The 15,458-nt window shown below is 44.4% G+C and overlaps 3 protein-coding genes across 11 annotated transcripts in view; 2 read left to right on the forward strand and 1 right to left on the reverse strand.

The window, feature by feature from the left end:
• The window catches only part of ATP6V1A (ATPase H+ transporting V1 subunit A), a 30,599-nt gene extending 19,359 nt beyond the window's left edge, over window positions 1–11,240 (forward strand). For all 5 annotated transcript variants that reach the window (XM_081176502.1, XM_081176504.1, XM_081176503.1 and 2 more), the window contains exons 7-15: window positions 21–183; window positions 1,291–1,399; window positions 3,916–4,038; window positions 4,150–4,264; window positions 6,186–6,249; window positions 7,481–7,684; window positions 8,488–8,582; window positions 9,355–9,526; window positions 10,849–11,240. In XM_081176502.1, the coding sequence (XP_081032628.1) occupies window positions 21–183; window positions 1,291–1,399; window positions 3,916–4,038; window positions 4,150–4,264; window positions 6,186–6,249; window positions 7,481–7,684; window positions 8,488–8,582; window positions 9,355–9,526; window positions 10,849–10,941 (1,138 nt within the window). In that variant the 3' untranslated portion in view covers window positions 10,942–11,240. The remainder of the gene's footprint in view (window positions 1–20; window positions 184–1,290; window positions 1,400–3,915; window positions 4,039–4,149; window positions 4,265–6,185; window positions 6,250–7,480; window positions 7,685–8,487; window positions 8,583–9,354; window positions 9,527–10,848) is intronic.
• LOC308576926 (tumor necrosis factor receptor superfamily member 1A-like) overlaps window positions 1–15,458 on the forward strand; it is a 94,805-nt gene that overhangs the window by 35,995 nt on the left and 43,352 nt on the right. The gene's annotated exons all lie outside the window — the stretch shown is intronic.
• CTC1 (CST telomere replication complex component 1) overlaps window positions 13,550–15,458 on the reverse strand; it is a gene marked incomplete at its 5' end in the record, with an annotated part of 45,914 nt that continues 44,005 nt past the window's right edge. For all 5 annotated transcript variants that reach the window (XM_081176131.1, XM_081176132.1, XM_081176130.1 and 2 more), the window contains 3 exons: window positions 13,550–13,815; window positions 14,803–14,929; window positions 15,054–15,219. In XM_081176131.1, coding sequence (XP_081032257.1) covers window positions 13,712–13,815; window positions 14,803–14,929; window positions 15,054–15,219 — 397 coding nt within the window. In that variant the 3' untranslated portion in view covers window positions 13,550–13,711. The remainder of the gene's footprint in view (window positions 13,816–14,802; window positions 14,930–15,053; window positions 15,220–15,458) is intronic.

The raw sequence follows: 15,458 nt of genomic DNA on the forward strand, positions 1-15,458 counted from the left end.
AGTCTATATTCTTCCTTTAGGTGTGTTCAAGGAGGCACGACGGCTATTCCTGGGGCTTTTGGCTGCGGAAAGACTGTGATTTCTCAGTCTCTATCCAAATATTCCAACAGTGATGTTATCATTTACGTAGGCTGCGGGGAACGAGGAAATGAAATGTCTGAAGTCCTCAGAGACTTCCCAGAGGTCAGCATTGGGTATGGAAATGCTGTTCAAGCAAAATGTAGACAGTGGTCTTCGTGCCTCAATGCAGTTCTAATCTAAGCAAAGTATGTGGCTTTGGGGAGGGGATTAATGTCCAAGTCGATTTAGCTTGACTTAAATTGAGTAAACAAAGCTATAAGGGGTAATCTTAATATTCCATTTTAGTTTTCTCCATAAACCGTGGAGCACATGTGAATAGGAATATAGGGCAACCGTGAGTTTGGAAGTGAAATGTTGAAGCAGTCCAGTTAGGACTCTTGCTGTAATTGAATTTCAATGTCTACTGATGACCCTTCATACCTACATTTAGAAGAATTAATGCCATTAGCCTTATTTAGATGTTCTGCTTTCATGTAAAACATAACACGTGAGCAGGGAGAGTGGGGGCTGAGTATGGTAACCTCCACCCTTCTGTTCTCATCCCCACTCACGGATAGCGAAGGTCTGGAGCAGGGTGCTTAATCTACCTGTGGAGGTTTTGTGTGCATGCTTCTGTCTGTCTGTCTGTCTGTCTGTCTGTCTGTCTGTCTCTTTCTCTCTGTGCATGAAGGTTTCACACATAAGGCGAATGCCCAGATAGGGTCATTATGTTCAGCAGATTCAGTCCTGTTTCTGGGGTTTATACCATCTTCTTTTATTGATTCTAGGTTTCTTATTTATTGATCATACTTTTCCAAACCTTTATCTCTATTTCCGATATCTTAATTGGTGGCATTCTAAATAAAAAAAATATTTTAGACAAAATTTTCATTTTAATTATCGCTACTCTTCCAAACCATGAAAGCTTAATTTTCTTATATTCCTCCAGCTTTACCTTAATTTCCTTCTTTAATTTGTTGAAATTCTCTTCTTCAAAATTTCTTGTTACTTTTATTCCCAAGTACTTTATTACATTTCTTAATGTTATATCTATTTTTATTTCGTTCAAAAGAAATCATTTTTCATCTTCATCCTAGTTAAATACCATCGCCTCTGATTTGGACCAATTAATTTGCAACCCTGTTATTTCTCCAAATTTTGTCCAATGTGCCTCTTATTACCTGCATATTTTCCAGTGGGTTTTCAGTCCTGTTTCTCTTGCCTCTGCAGCTGACAATGGAGGTTGATGGTAAGGTCGAAAGCATTATGAAGAGAACTGCTCTGGTAGCAAACACCTCCAACATGCCTGTGGCTGCCAGGGAAGCTTCCATCTACACTGGTAAGAGCTGAGAGGACAAAAGGCTATTTGGGGCTCATGCTTCTTTCCTGGTTTTTCAGCCAAAGGCAGTGCAGACAGTCCTTAAGTTTATCATTACGGATTTTACTCTGTGCTTAAGACTTGCTATTTGCTGTAGAAGAGATTGGTGCCTGTGGTAAATTACCTCCCACTGGTTCTCCTTTGTGGTTTCTGCAGTCCCTCTGCCTGGGCAGAGCCTCAGTTGGGAAGGTTTTGGAGCTAGACCAGAGTTTTGGCAGGTACCCTGTCTCCCTCCCACCCCAGTGCCAGTGGCTTCTGTTCCAAATACTGGCGCTCTAGGCCCCTTCATTAGGATCAGAGATCCCCATTGTGCAGTTCAAGGGATGAGGACTGACATGGATATTTATTTTACATGCACCTTGCCTCCACCTCAGTACCTACCTCAGTTCCTCGCCCTCCCCTCACCATTCCAGAAGACATGTGCCTACGGTTACAGCCTTTGAGCCTCTGTTGACTCCCCTAGGAAGGTGACCAAAACAAAGTCATATGGCAACAGCACCTCCAGTTCTGACGCATCTGTGGCGGTTGCTGTTTTTCAACTAGACGTGATTCCCTGGCTTGTCCTTCTCTTCACTGTCATTCAGTGAAGCTAAATACAGTGCGACCTTGGTTCTTGGACTTAATCTGTTCCGGGAGGCCGTCCAACTCCCAAAATGGTTTGAAAACCAAGGCGCGACTTCTGATTGGCTGCAGGAGCTTCCTGCATTCAATCGGAAGCCATGTCAGATGTTCGGCTTCTGAAAAACATTTGCAAACCAAAACACTGCAGTGTTTGGGAGCGATTTGTTCGGGAGCCAAGCTGTTCGACACCTTTAACCACCTTTAAGTGGTACCTTTAAACCAAGGTACCTCTGTATTGAAGGATTAAGGACAGGCAAAAAGAAGAACTTCTTCACACAGTGAAGTGGGACGCAATTTTTTCGTCGCTTTTGGATATGAGGTGCCAGGTGTACAACAGTGGTGCCAGAATTGGTTCGGACTCTTTGGGCTGGCTTCCTATATCCATGGTTGGAACTGTTCCTATAGCTCTATCCCTCTGAATCGGTTGGTTGCCAGTATTTCTGTGGACTGAGCACACCGCAGCCCAGTAACCCCACGGTGCTGCAAGACAGGCCCGGTTTGTTGTGTAGCTCAGACTCCTATTTTGCATCTCAGCTCCACCACTTTGGGAAGCCATGCTTTCTCGGAAATACCTTAAGGGACTGTTTTTAGTAGTAGTTGTTGTTCTTAACCTGTAAGCTATAAACATCAGTACCCCAAAAACATTGTAATAATCAAAAGCAATGCAAAACAACTAATCCAGAATGTGGCAACTAGACTGATGACTGGGAGCGGCCGCCGAGATCACATAACACCAGTCTTGAAAGACCTACATTGGCTCCCAGTACATTTCCGAGCACAATTCAAAGTGTTGGTGCTGACCTTGAAAGCCCTAAATGGCCTCGGTCCAGTGTACCTGAAGGAGCGTCTCCACCCCCATCGTTCTGGCCGGACACTGAGGTCTGAGGGCCTTCTGGTGGTTCCCTCACTGCGAGAAGCCAAGTTACAGGGAACCAGGCAAAGGGCCTTCTCGGTAGTGGCACCCGCCCTGTGAAACCCGCCCTCCCACCAGATGTTAAAGAGAAGAACAACTACCAGACTTTTAGAAGACATCTGAAGGCAGCCCTCTTTAGGGAAACTTTTAATGTTTAACAGACTACTGTATTTTAATACTTTGTTGGAAGCCAGCCAGAGTGGCTGGGGAAACCCAGCCAGATGGGTGCGGTATAAATAATATTATATTATTATTATTATTATTATTATTATTATTATTATTATTAACAACAGTGTTAATGTTGTGTATGCAAAGTGCTTAGAAAAAGGGCTATTGTTAACTGAGAACTACATGTGCTAAACGAAAGCGGTCTGGTCCCTTTGCTCTATAGTATGATGGGCTTATCTCTTTATTTCCAATTTTGTAATAAATAAAATTTAAAAATGGTTCTGGGTTTCTGTCTAGGAACATGTAAATGCTGCTATGAAATACAGGCGTACCTTGGTTTTCGAACAGCTTGAACGTTTTGGCTCCTGAACGCCGCAAACCCGGAAGTGACTATTCCGGTTTGCGAACTATTTTTGGAAGCCGAACGTCCGACGGGGCTTCCATGGCTCCTGCAGCCAATCAGAAGCCGCGCTTTGATTTCCGAATGTTTTGGAAGTGGAACGGACTTCCGGAACAGATTCTGTTTGACTTCCAAGGTACAACTGTAGCGGTAAGAGCAAGAACACGAGACAGAATGGTCTGCAAATAATATTGGAGGGCACAGGTGAGAATTGAAACGAGTGGTGAAACTTTCCTCCTGATGCTTACCTTTCCATTACTTTCTTACAAATCTGAGAGTCCATAAATGCTTCTAGGAGGTTTCTCAGTCGAGCCATCATCAGCCAGGCTCTCTACTGTTTGTGACATCTGGCCTGCAATTCTTGTTCTTTTCTAGGGATCACCTTGTCTGAGTATTTCCGCGACATGGGCTACAATGTCAGTATGATGGCTGACTCTACATCCCGATGGGCGGAGGCCCTTCGAGAAATTTCGGGACGCCTGGCTGAGATGCCTGCTGGTAGGCCTTCCGCTTCTGACGACCGCCTTGGGAGGTTTCTCCGACAAAAGCCCTGAACCTTCCTGTGGTTGGGGGAGCTCACTTTCCATTTGTCTGTGTTGATGTCTGCAGATAGCGGTTATCCAGCCTATCTTGGCGCCCGCTTGGCTTCTTTCTATGAACGGGCCGGCAGAGTGAAGTGTCTGGGGAACCCAGAGAGGGAAGGGAGTGTCAGCATTGTGGGAGCGTAAGTATGGCAAAGTCCCTTGGTCCTTCATTTCTTCAGCTGGGATTTGCAAGGTCTGTCTTGTGCAAAGCAGAGCATTCCCTGTTCCCCAAGGAGCTACATAAGGAAGGCGAGTCAGAGGCTGGAAATAGATAAGTCAGGGTCACAATGGCACAAGGGTTTAGTCATAGGAAGCAATGCAGGGAAGGCCAAGCCCAGGACTAGTCAGTGGAGGGTGACAAAGCCAGAGGGAGACATTCAGTCTTCAGTTTGTTGATTCTCTGCCATGCTAGGGAAGGTGGAATCCAGAGCCAGCTGCTTTAGTGGAACCAACTATGCAGTACCCATGTCAGAATTTGAACCTGTAGGATTACCATGCCATTTCTAGGGGAAACTAATGCGTGGGGATAACCACCCCATCTCTTTGTGCTTTCTTCTTCAAAACTGGATAAAGGTCTTCAATTAGAATCTCATTAGTCTGACCCAGTCAGCTTTGATGTGTCTGTGTTACGGCTGCTTTCGCTGAGCCTACTTGATTTTCACTGCAGCTTCAAAAAAGGAGTGAGTCACGGATGGGGAACCTGTGGCCCTCAACAAGTCGTTGGACTACAAGTCCCATCATTCCCAGCCAGCACTGGTCAGTGGTCAGGGATGATGGGAGTTGTTGTCAGATCAGCTGGAGGGCCGCTGGTTCCCTAAACCTGATTTAAATATTAGGAGTGCCTCTCCTTGTATCAACCTCCCCCTCTATTAAGATCTGCTGAAGAGGCCCTTGTTGTCCTACCTATTCCTGGAGCACGTCGTGTGGGGATGGGGCCTTTTCTGTGGTGGCACCCCAACTATGGAACAACCTCCGTCACAAGATTTTGGCCATTTTCTGACACCACACAAACATTTTTATCCTTCCAGACTTTTACACTGGGCATTGCTCTTTGAAGAGCTGAAGAGTGTCACTGGGGGTGGGTCTGGTGCTGAGACATAGACTGCTGTGGATCTCTTGTTTTTACTGAATTACATTTATTGTGTTTGATAATCTTCTTGCCAGGTGACCCGTTCTGTGTTCCTGCTTCTTTAAAATATTTCGCTTTGATTTCATGGTTATGCTTTGAGTTCTTACGCGCCACATAGGTACATTTTCATTGTGGTCTAGAAAGGAGTAAAATGATAAATGTGGCTTGAGTGTGTGTGTGTGTAACTGCACTGAATTAGTCTTAACCCTTGGGATGGCACCAAGGACTGGGCTTATTTCTGCAACATCTAGTTCATGCTAGACTATGATTTACAACACTGCATCAAGGATGAAATCTGGGTTTGGTATTTTCCCCATCCCCTTGTCTCAGATTGCGTTTCAGAAGAAGTTGTGTGGTGGGTGCAAATCTGAGCACCGAGTTGCCAAGTCACACAACTGCCGTTCCCCATGAAATGTCTATTGCTGCTGTTCATGCCTTTCTCTCTCTCTCATTCTCTCTCTCTCTCTCTCTCTCTCTCTCTCTCTCTCGTGTCATGGCTAAAAATTGGCCGCTGTTTCTTTAATGCTTAAAAAGCTGGGTCAGCATGAGTCAGTGGCCTGCACTGGGTTGTATATATAGAGTGAGAAATGTTAGTTTGTTGTTGGGTTGGTTGGTTGGTTGGTTGGTTGGTTGGTTGGTTGGTTGGTTGGTTAGTTAGTTAGTTAGTTAGTTAGTTAGTTAGTTAGTTAGTTAGTTAGTGAAAGCTGCTGGTAGTATTGAGGTGTGTACAGTTGGTCAGTCGCTTTTTGCAGAAAGTCTTTTAAAAATAAAAGCAGAAAGTACTCTGCAAGGATACTTTTCTTGTGGACTCTTTTATGCCGACAAGGGTCCATGGACCAGGCTGAGGCAACAAAGGGAGGTCAGAACCTTTTTTATTTTTTTTACAATCACTGACATCTCTCTCTCTCTCCTTCTTTCCTATCTGTGCTCAGTGTATCTCCTCCGGGCGGCGACTTCTCTGACCCTGTTACTTCTGCTACTCTGGGCATCGTTCAGGTAGGTTGAGGTTCTGGTTCCTTAACCGAACGCAAGCTTCACTTTCCAGTGGTCTTCTGCTGCCTGTGCCAGTGACTTGATTCATCTAGCCCAGCGTTGTCCACTATCAACAGTGGCTCATTGGGGTCTTGGCCAAATGCCTTTCTCTAGTGGTTGGGCAGCACTTATTTCTGGGAATTACCTTCTCTTGGGCTGATGGGCAAGATTCTCTAGCAAGTACCCCATTAAAGGGGAGTGGGGTCTTCCCTCCACCCCAAGACTGACTCTGCCTAGCTAGAGGGCAACAGAAGTTTGGTGTAGCTGATATCCAGGGCACAGGACACCTGAAAGGAGAGGGGAGCTGATATTTGAGGGATTCTCTTTAACATCTGAATCATGACAGGGCCATGCATTACCTGGGCTGATGGGCTAGACGAGAGCCAATCATCTGAAATTGAATCCTTATGGTGAATGGTTCCTGGGTTCAAGAGTTGGGAAAGTTCCTGTTTGGGATGGGGTTACACTCCCTCTTGACTGGGACGCGGGTGGCGCTGTGGGTTAAACCATAGAGCCTAGGACTTGCCGATCAGAAGGTCGACAGTTTGAATCCCCATGACGGGGTGAGCTCCCGTTGCTCGGTCCCTCCGGTGGGAAGGTAAACGCTGTTTCCGTGCGCTGCTCTGGTTCGCCAGAAGCGGCTTAGTCATGCTGGCCACATGACCTGGAAGCTGTAAGCTGGCTCCCCTTGCCAGTAAAGCGAGATGAGCGCCGCAACCCCAGAGTTGGCCACAACTGGACCTAATGGTCAGGGGTCCCCTTTACCTTTGCACTCCCTCTTATACATAGTTTCAGGATACCCCCAAGGTCAGTTGTAGTCATTAGATGACCTCAGTAGCAAGGAGTCAGCTTCAGTTGGTATGTCAACTGTTGGACGGTGTTAGACACTGAATGAAAAATGGCCTTTTTCACTTGGGGGTTTCTCAACAGTTAATCTCTGGATCATGCGATTATACTGTTTATTGTTTTTAGTTTGTATCAGAAGTCAGTATTTCTTCTTTTAAAAACGATTTTTTTATCAGTGGTGATTTATTATCTGTATGTGTGTATCGCTCTGCTCTATGTTTTAGAGACCTTGACCCTTGGTTAGAGTCTCTGACTTTCTTATTGCAAACTGCTTGGAGAGAGACCCGCATTGTGTAGCAAGCCGTCTGTAAGTTGACTAAATGAATAAAAAAGCCTGGTTGCTTGGCAGGTGTTCTGGGGCTTGGATAAGAAGCTTGCTCAGCGGAAGCACTTCCCATCTGTGAACTGGCTGATCAGCTACAGCAAGTACACGCGCGCTCTAGACGAGTACTATGACAAGCACTTCCCAGAGTTTGTCCCCTTGAGGACTAAAGCAAAGGAGATCTTGCAGGAAGAGGAGGATCTTGCAGAGATTGTTCAGCTGGTGGGGAAGGTGAGTAGAGGAGCGGCAGGGGGAGCAATGTTTTGGGGAGACATTTTTCCTGCATATTCTCAACTGCTATAGGCATGTCTGTGGGATAATGCAATACAGTCCAGCGACAATGCCTGCCTCTTGGCATCAATGGGGTGGGTGAAGGACGTGGGCGAGGATAGCAGCAGTACTAAAACATTTTAGTTAGCATCTAAAACAGTGAATCCCCGTGACGGGGTGAGCTCTCGTTGTTCGGTCCCAGCTCCTGCCAACCTAGCAGTTTGAAAGCATGTCAAAGTGCAAGTAGATAAATAGGTACCGCTCCGGCGGGAAGGTAAACGGCATTTCTGTGCGCTGCTCTGGTTCACCAGAAGCAGCTTAGTCCTGCTGGCCACATGACCCGGAAGCTGTACGCCGGCTCCCTCGGCCAATAAAGCGAGATGAGCGCCGCAACCCCAGAGTTGGCCACGACTGGACCTAATGGTCAGGGGTCCCTTTACCTGAAACAGTGGTAGGTGCTGGTACGCAGATTATAAGTGATACGCTCCCTCTCAAAGGGGATTTTTCTCCCTTATTGGCAAAACAAGGCTTAGAGTGAGCAGTTAAGGACTGGCAGTGAGTAAATGAGAAGCATCCGGAGATGAGGAGGTTATCAGAAGCTGGAACAGAAGTTGTAGTTGGGAAATACAGCGGACAGATGATTCAGTAACAGGTGGACTAGAAATGTGGACTAGAGAATTTTTAAAATAAAATAAAAATAAATGAACCTGTAACATCAGGAGCAGCAGGGAGCCAGGAAGCTAACGAGTCTCTTTCACTTCTAGGCTTCCTTGGCAGAAACAGACAAAATTACATTGGAAGTTGCCAAGCTCATTAAAGATGACTTCCTGCAACAGAATGGCTACACTCCATATGACAGGTTTGCAGCTATTTTCACAAGAGTTTTTGATGTTTCAGGAGCTGAAATGGGCACTGAAGAAGTAGACAGAGTTACGCTAGACATTTCCCAGTTAACTTTCATGGGCGAAGAAGGGCGTTAGAATTTTGGTCTCTTCCTGCCGCAGTTTGCTGTTCCATGACTCATCTGCTGCCGAGAATAAAATGTCATCTCCAGAAAGCAGGAGCAAGAACAGCTTTCAGATTTGATTAGCTGCCCTGGAACTCCTTAACCTGTAGAAATCTGTTGAGCTTATGGTAGTGTTATAAGAAAAACTGCTCCCTTTCCCTTACGGGGTATTACGGAGCCCATATAGAGTCCTTAAGTGGGTTCCCTATCAGTAGGAGAAAACAGGGGCTCAGAGAATATTGAGAAGCAAAGCAGCTACTAAGCCTGATCTTTATTCAAGGAACTGTTGCAACAGGGTCCTCACTCACCACACGCAGGAGGGAGGAGAACCCTGAACAATGGTGCGCAAGCCCTTATATAGACTTTTGAAATTGCCCACTCTGTAGCCCAAGACCGCCCCCCAAAACATCATACATACATCACAGAAGGAGGCAGTCTACAGCAGAAATCCTGTCTGCCGGGATATCTGTTAATTGTCACTGATTGCCCTACCTGGGCAGCCTGGCCATTCTTTTGTGATGGTTAATATTTTAGTTCCTGAGTCCAGGTCACAGGCTCACCCTATTCATTCACAAATGCGCCCTTTAGACAGGACTTGCAAGCCTTCTCTGCTTTTTTCTGTTAGGTTCTGCCCATTTTATAAGACAGTGGGAATACTGTCCAACATGATCGCCTTTTATGATATGGCACGCCGAGCAGTTGAGACCACTGCCCAGAGTGACAATAAGATCACTTGGGCCATCATCAGAGAGAACATGAATGAGATTCTTTACCGACTCACATCAATGAAATTCAAGGTATGTCCTCTGCGTGAGGGGGAGTTACAGCAAAACAAACCGAGATTCCTTCTCCTGGCTGTGTGTTAGGTGGTCTCCATTTTTGGGTAGCGTGAGGACATTGTCAGGATGCCCCCTATTTAACTTGGTTGTAACAATGGCAAGCATTTGAGGCCCAACTTGGCAGTGTTGTGTTTTTATATTTAAGAGAAAACAAAAAGATGCAGTAGGCAATTTTCATGTTCCATTCTTCACTCCCACTGCCAGCAGGTTATTGTGTCATAGAATTCTACTCAATATTGAGCCAGAGCAGATTCCAATGTATAGTTAGCAGAGTAAAAACTTAAAACACATTGCAGGATTCCACCAACATAGACCAGAGGTAATTAATATTTAATTCAGCAGAGCTTTACTACTACTGAAGGCAAATGAGCATAATGGCCATTGTGTTATTATGTGGTCGTTTGACATGAGCTATAAAGTAAGATTAAAATTGTCTCCAGGTGAGCCTTTTTAAAAATAACAAAACTTAAGGAAAGGGCTACATTAGCGGTCACAGTGATCCCCATTCTCTTCTCCTCTGACAACAAGCCATATTTCATTTATCAATTTGAGATCAGTGATTAGACTAGTCTTGCCATGGCTGCAGTTGGCTGTTTCTGGGATGAACATGGCTGTTGTCCACGCTGATAGTGCTGCTTTTTTCTAGTCCATCCAGACAGTAGTTTAAAACTGTGTTACCTCAGTCCAATGGGAAGAGGAGAGTAGAATACCTTCCACGTACAGTGGTACCTTGGTTCCCAAACTTAATCCGTTGCGGAAGTCCGTTCCAAAACCAAAGTGTTCCAAAACCAAGGTGCACTTTCCCATAGAAAGTAAAGCAATCCGTTCCAGACGATTAACAACAACCTCTCAAACAGCCATTTAACATGAATTTTACTATCTAACAAGACCATTGATCCATAAAATGAAAGCAATAAACAATGTACTGCAGACATACAATCAATCAATCAATCAATCAATCAATCAGTAATTCACAAAAAAAGAACCACAAAAATGCAAAATAGCAAAAACAGACAGACCTCAGTGTAACACCAAAATTGGAAGTGTGGCACTCAAAGCAAAGCACGTTCGGCTTCTGAAAAAAGTTCTCAAACCAGAACGATTACTTCCGGGTTTGCAGTGTTTGGGTTCCAAGCCACCACTGTATTGATAAACGTAAGCTCATATAGGGGCACTGGGGGTAGAAATTGCCTAGGAAGGAAACACTCCAGGCAACCTCCTTCCTGACAAAGGACCACAAAGCTCCAGCAATTTCTGAGTTTTGGTCTGTCCAATTTCAGGACCCAGTGAAAGATGGAGAGGCAAAGATCAAAGCAGACTATGCCCAGCTCTTTGAAGACATGCAGAATGCGTTCCGCAGTTTGGAAGACTAGAGTCACGACTCTTCTGGAGCCCCAACTGTGTGTGTTCCTCATCTCTGTCTTCTTGCTTTTCCATGGATAGAAGATGCACACTTCACTGAAGATTTCCTTTTATCTTTGAAAACATTCCCATTTAATTTGATAGCTGTGTGTTTGTGTGTGTAAATCTGAGCTTAAGAGCGTAAAACAGGTTTTGTAGAGGTCCCTCTGAGGTTGAAAGTCTCCTTTACCAGATTTGACCTCTTAGCCGGCAGTTTCCCTTTCTTTGGAAGAGAACCAGGGGAGATCAAGAGTTTTTCTGGGAGAGAAAACCCACATATGCTGCTGTATATATATAGATGGCATTGGGGCTCTTGAACCCTTTTTCCTGGATTACTGCTATTCAGTTGAGGCAATTCTGATGCATCAGAGATGGGATTTATTTATTGTACTTTAATGTTGCTGCTGCTGCTACCCTGAAAACAATCAAATCTATAAATTACTTAGCTACAATATTATTTCACTATTTTCCTGTTTCATCCAGTGTGTTGAAAATTTGCAGGCTTGTGGGGCAAAGAGGAGTGCCCAGCGGCAATCTTTCTGCTCATCTTATCTGAGGAAGCACAATTTTCCTTAAATATGGATTACATTTATTACTCACAACCATGGATGCTTCCCGCTAGTAATAGGTTCCACTCTCTTCCTAGATCACCTCCACCCCCAAATACAGAAATTAAGTCACATCTCTGTGCTGCAGCTTAATATATATTTTTGCCTATATGCAGTGGGACAAGGCAGAAACTTAATCATTGTTTTTCAGTGGGACAAGGCAGCAGTTCTCTCCTCTGCCTCCTTGCCTGTGTTATTCTTTGCAGTTACCGCAACAATTAAAGCAAAATTGGAAGCCACACATTTTTTACTTTGGATTTTTGTTTTTATTTCAATTACTGGAATAGCGGAACAGTAGTTCTTAAACCCCAAAGCCGTTTTTTCTGGGGGGGGGGACGACAGCTTGGGGGGAATGGGGGGGTGGACCTAGTCCCCCCTCGATTTTTCTGATTTTTCCCAGGCTTTCGCATCTCTAGATGGGGAGCCTTTGGCTGTCTGAATTTTACTGGACTCCAGCTCCCATCAGTCTCAGGTAGCATGGCTGGTGGTTAGGAATGATAGGAGCTGTAGGCAGACAGCAGCTGGAGCCTATAGGTTTCCCCATCCCTGTGGTGGAGTAAGAGAATATAGAGAATTTGTCATTTTACAGAGCTGATGACTTTGGGACGTTTGCTCTGCTAGTCTTGTCTTGCAGGACACGTGAGCAGTACTGCTCAGCTACCTTCTAGTGTGCAGGGTAGTATTTTCCCACCTTGGAGAAGTTAGTTACTTTTCCTGGTGCTCATGTTCTGATTACAGTTTCAATAATGAAGAACCACCTTAGTTTTCACTGAATAAACATCTAGTGCCATCATGTCACTGCTGCAAAAACACGTGTTCCTAGCAAAAAAGACCTAATGCCCCTTCTGGGTCAGTTTCCTATTCTAAACAGCAGAAAACCCACTTAACAGAGTTGCAGAATGGTTATAATTGCAGGTGACACTTGTACAAGTTAAATGCTCCATCTCTCTCTCCACCCAAAAATAAAATAGCATTGCCAGGAAGTTTCTAGGTTCCTAACCCCCAGGCGTATCTTGTCTTTAAGTTAAATGCCAGTTAAAACCTAACTGCATATTGACATTATTGTTGGTTCTGCATTGAGTGTCAGTTTCCTCAAGCGTGGCGTATGAATGATTTGTGCAAAACCCACTTTTGCTGAAAACCTAATTGACTGTACTGTGCTGTAGCATTTCATGCCTATGAAACCGATAACTACTTTAAGAAGATGCTGTAAAATTTTACGAACTATATCTGAAATAAAGATGTCTATTTATTGTGCTGTACCTGCCTAAAACTGGCCAGTTCAGTTTCATATATATTTTGTCTCCTTGTTTTGTGTCTGTTTTTCAGTGTTAGAAAAATAACTTACTGTGCTGCTGCAAATTCTTGGTTCACCAAAAAGTGGAGGAATGAGACAAGGTGGGGAGGGGAGGGGAAGCCTGTATAGTAAGTACATTATCTGTTGCTAGAAACTGTGTACATTGTTGAAGTAATTGAGAATAAAAAATGGATTTAGAATATACTTGACCTGTCCTTCCTTATGTAGCAAAAATGTTCACTGATTTTTTTCAGCTAGAGGGCTCAGCTTCCACTTAGCGATTAGTGGAGGTCAAGAGGCTTTTAAAAAAGCCTGCTTAGCAAATCTGAGAGCACCTCAGTCCCCATGTTTTTGACATGACCCTTAAGATTGCGCAGAAATCCTCTTAATTCTGATGAATCAAGACCTCAAGAATCCCCTCGTCCCAAAACTCATCAGAGTCTCGGAATGTATATCAAACCTACCACTCAGCAAAAATAAAATCTAGCAAGTTATGCATTCATAGTAGCTAGAATGGTCAGTGCCCGAATTTGCAAAAAACTGGCTAGAATACACGAAAGGTGGTGAAAATTAATGGTCATATCTGCATGAGAGAAAAACAAGCTAGATGTTTAAAATGAGTGTTAGTATTATTTTTGCGACAGCAATTAGGAATATCTTTAAAAAGCCACAAAATAGATTTGTTCAGGTTTATTACATTTACTGCATTTTATATGAGAAACGTAAATGACGTGTCTCCAAATGATGGGTTGCATGGAAGAAGCAGAAATGTCATAATTGCTCTTCCGCAGCAGGATAAGACCTGAGATGTACAGCCGTTTGTTACAAGCCTCACGTTCATGTTGCCTCCTGGACATCCAGACATATCAAGTTCCACCGCTGCCTCGTCTGACTTAGGAACTCCAGGCCATTGGAGAAAAACCTCCTCAACTGTCCTAGGCCTTGGGAAAAAACAAAAACACAGTTTCACTTTAAACCATGAAATCTCAACATTCCATGTAAGATTTGGGGTGTTGAAACCAAACAACCATGTAGCCATTGTACAATTCCATTGTATTATTTTTTTCATTTGATTTACTTTTAAAACATTATTTGAGCTACCTAAAAAATCAAGATATTTTCTTAGGGAAAGTTGGTTAGGACAACACTAAGCTCAGACTATAAGCTGGAAAAAGATACCTGGACACCTACAATTTTCTTTCTAAATTTAAGAAGCTGACATCCTCTTAGAGTTCATTGCCTTTACAACATGCCACAATCTCCAGATTCTTGGTCCTTAAAGTATAAATCACCAGAGGTCTATAGGACCATGGATGACAAACCCTTCCAACCCATCATAAACCCACAAAAAAAACACAGGTATATTAATCAAATTGCCAAACCTGCTTTTTTTTGTTTGTTTATTTTAAAATGTGCAGGCCAACAGCCAACTTGCCCTTTTCCTCTGATTCCTAATACGTAAATATTTTTCAACCAATTCAATAAAAACTATGTTATGTGAAAAAAGTAATGGACACCTGGACAATTAAATCCAGTCAAAGGCGACTGGGGTTGTGGTGCTCATCTCACTTTCAGGCCAAGGGAGATGCCGTTGTCCACAGACAGCTTTCCAGGTCATGTGGCCAGCAGGACTAAACCGCTTCTGGCACAATGGAACACGCTGACGGAAACCAGAGTGCACGGAAATGCCATTTACCTTCCCACCACAGCGGTACCTATTTATCTACTTGCACTGGCGTGCTTTCAAACTGCTAGGTTGGCAGGAGCTGGGACCGAGCAACGGGAGCTCACTCCGTCGCGGGGATTCAAACCGCCGACCTTCTGATTGGCAAACCCCAGAGGCTCAGTGGTTTAGACCACATCGCCACTCATCCAACCAGTCCATGACATCTCAGCTCCGATAAGACTGAGGACACATATCTACATACCTGCCTCGTGATCTCCCGAGGGCTTTCTATCTGGTTTGAAAGTCAACAGGACAGGCCGACAGACAACTGGGCTTCTGCATAAGCTTCTCAAGTACCAGGTGAACAGGTCTTCACGCTCCTCAGTTTGCTATCAAAAACAAGATTATTGGCAGTGGACTGAGCAAGTGTAATACACAGAGAAGATCACCAGGGAGAATTCGAAATTCAGATATGGAGTTAGCAGTTCAACCAGAGGAGAATAAGCCACTCACCCCAGGAGCCGTATTAACTTCACTGTGCTGAATGCCAATACTGCCCGTGTTCTTAACATGGTTCTGTACAACATCCCACTCCTTGGCGCTCAAAGCCAGCACTTTCTGCACCTGTTGGTTCTTGCACACCACCACAAATTCGCTTGTTCCATCTTCTACTATGATTCTGAAGGTTTGAAGGAGTAAGGAGATCACAAAATTATTCTGACTCGGAACAGTGGTCTGTCTATGTCAGGGAATGGCCTGAAGCAGAGGACTGGGGAATGCATTCTCAGGCAGATCAGCTTAGCTCCAAAGAGGAGCCAGAGGGGGAAGATTCACACACACACACCCTTGTCTTCAGCGAGAGACACAGACGCAGAGCAGCTTAGACAGGTGTTGCGTAACTATGAGGTAGTAGCAAGG

Source organism: Podarcis bocagei (assembly GCF_964188305.1).
Source record: "Podarcis bocagei genome assembly, chromosome: 17".
NCBI lineage: Eukaryota > Metazoa > Chordata > Lepidosauria > Squamata > Lacertidae > Podarcis > Podarcis bocagei.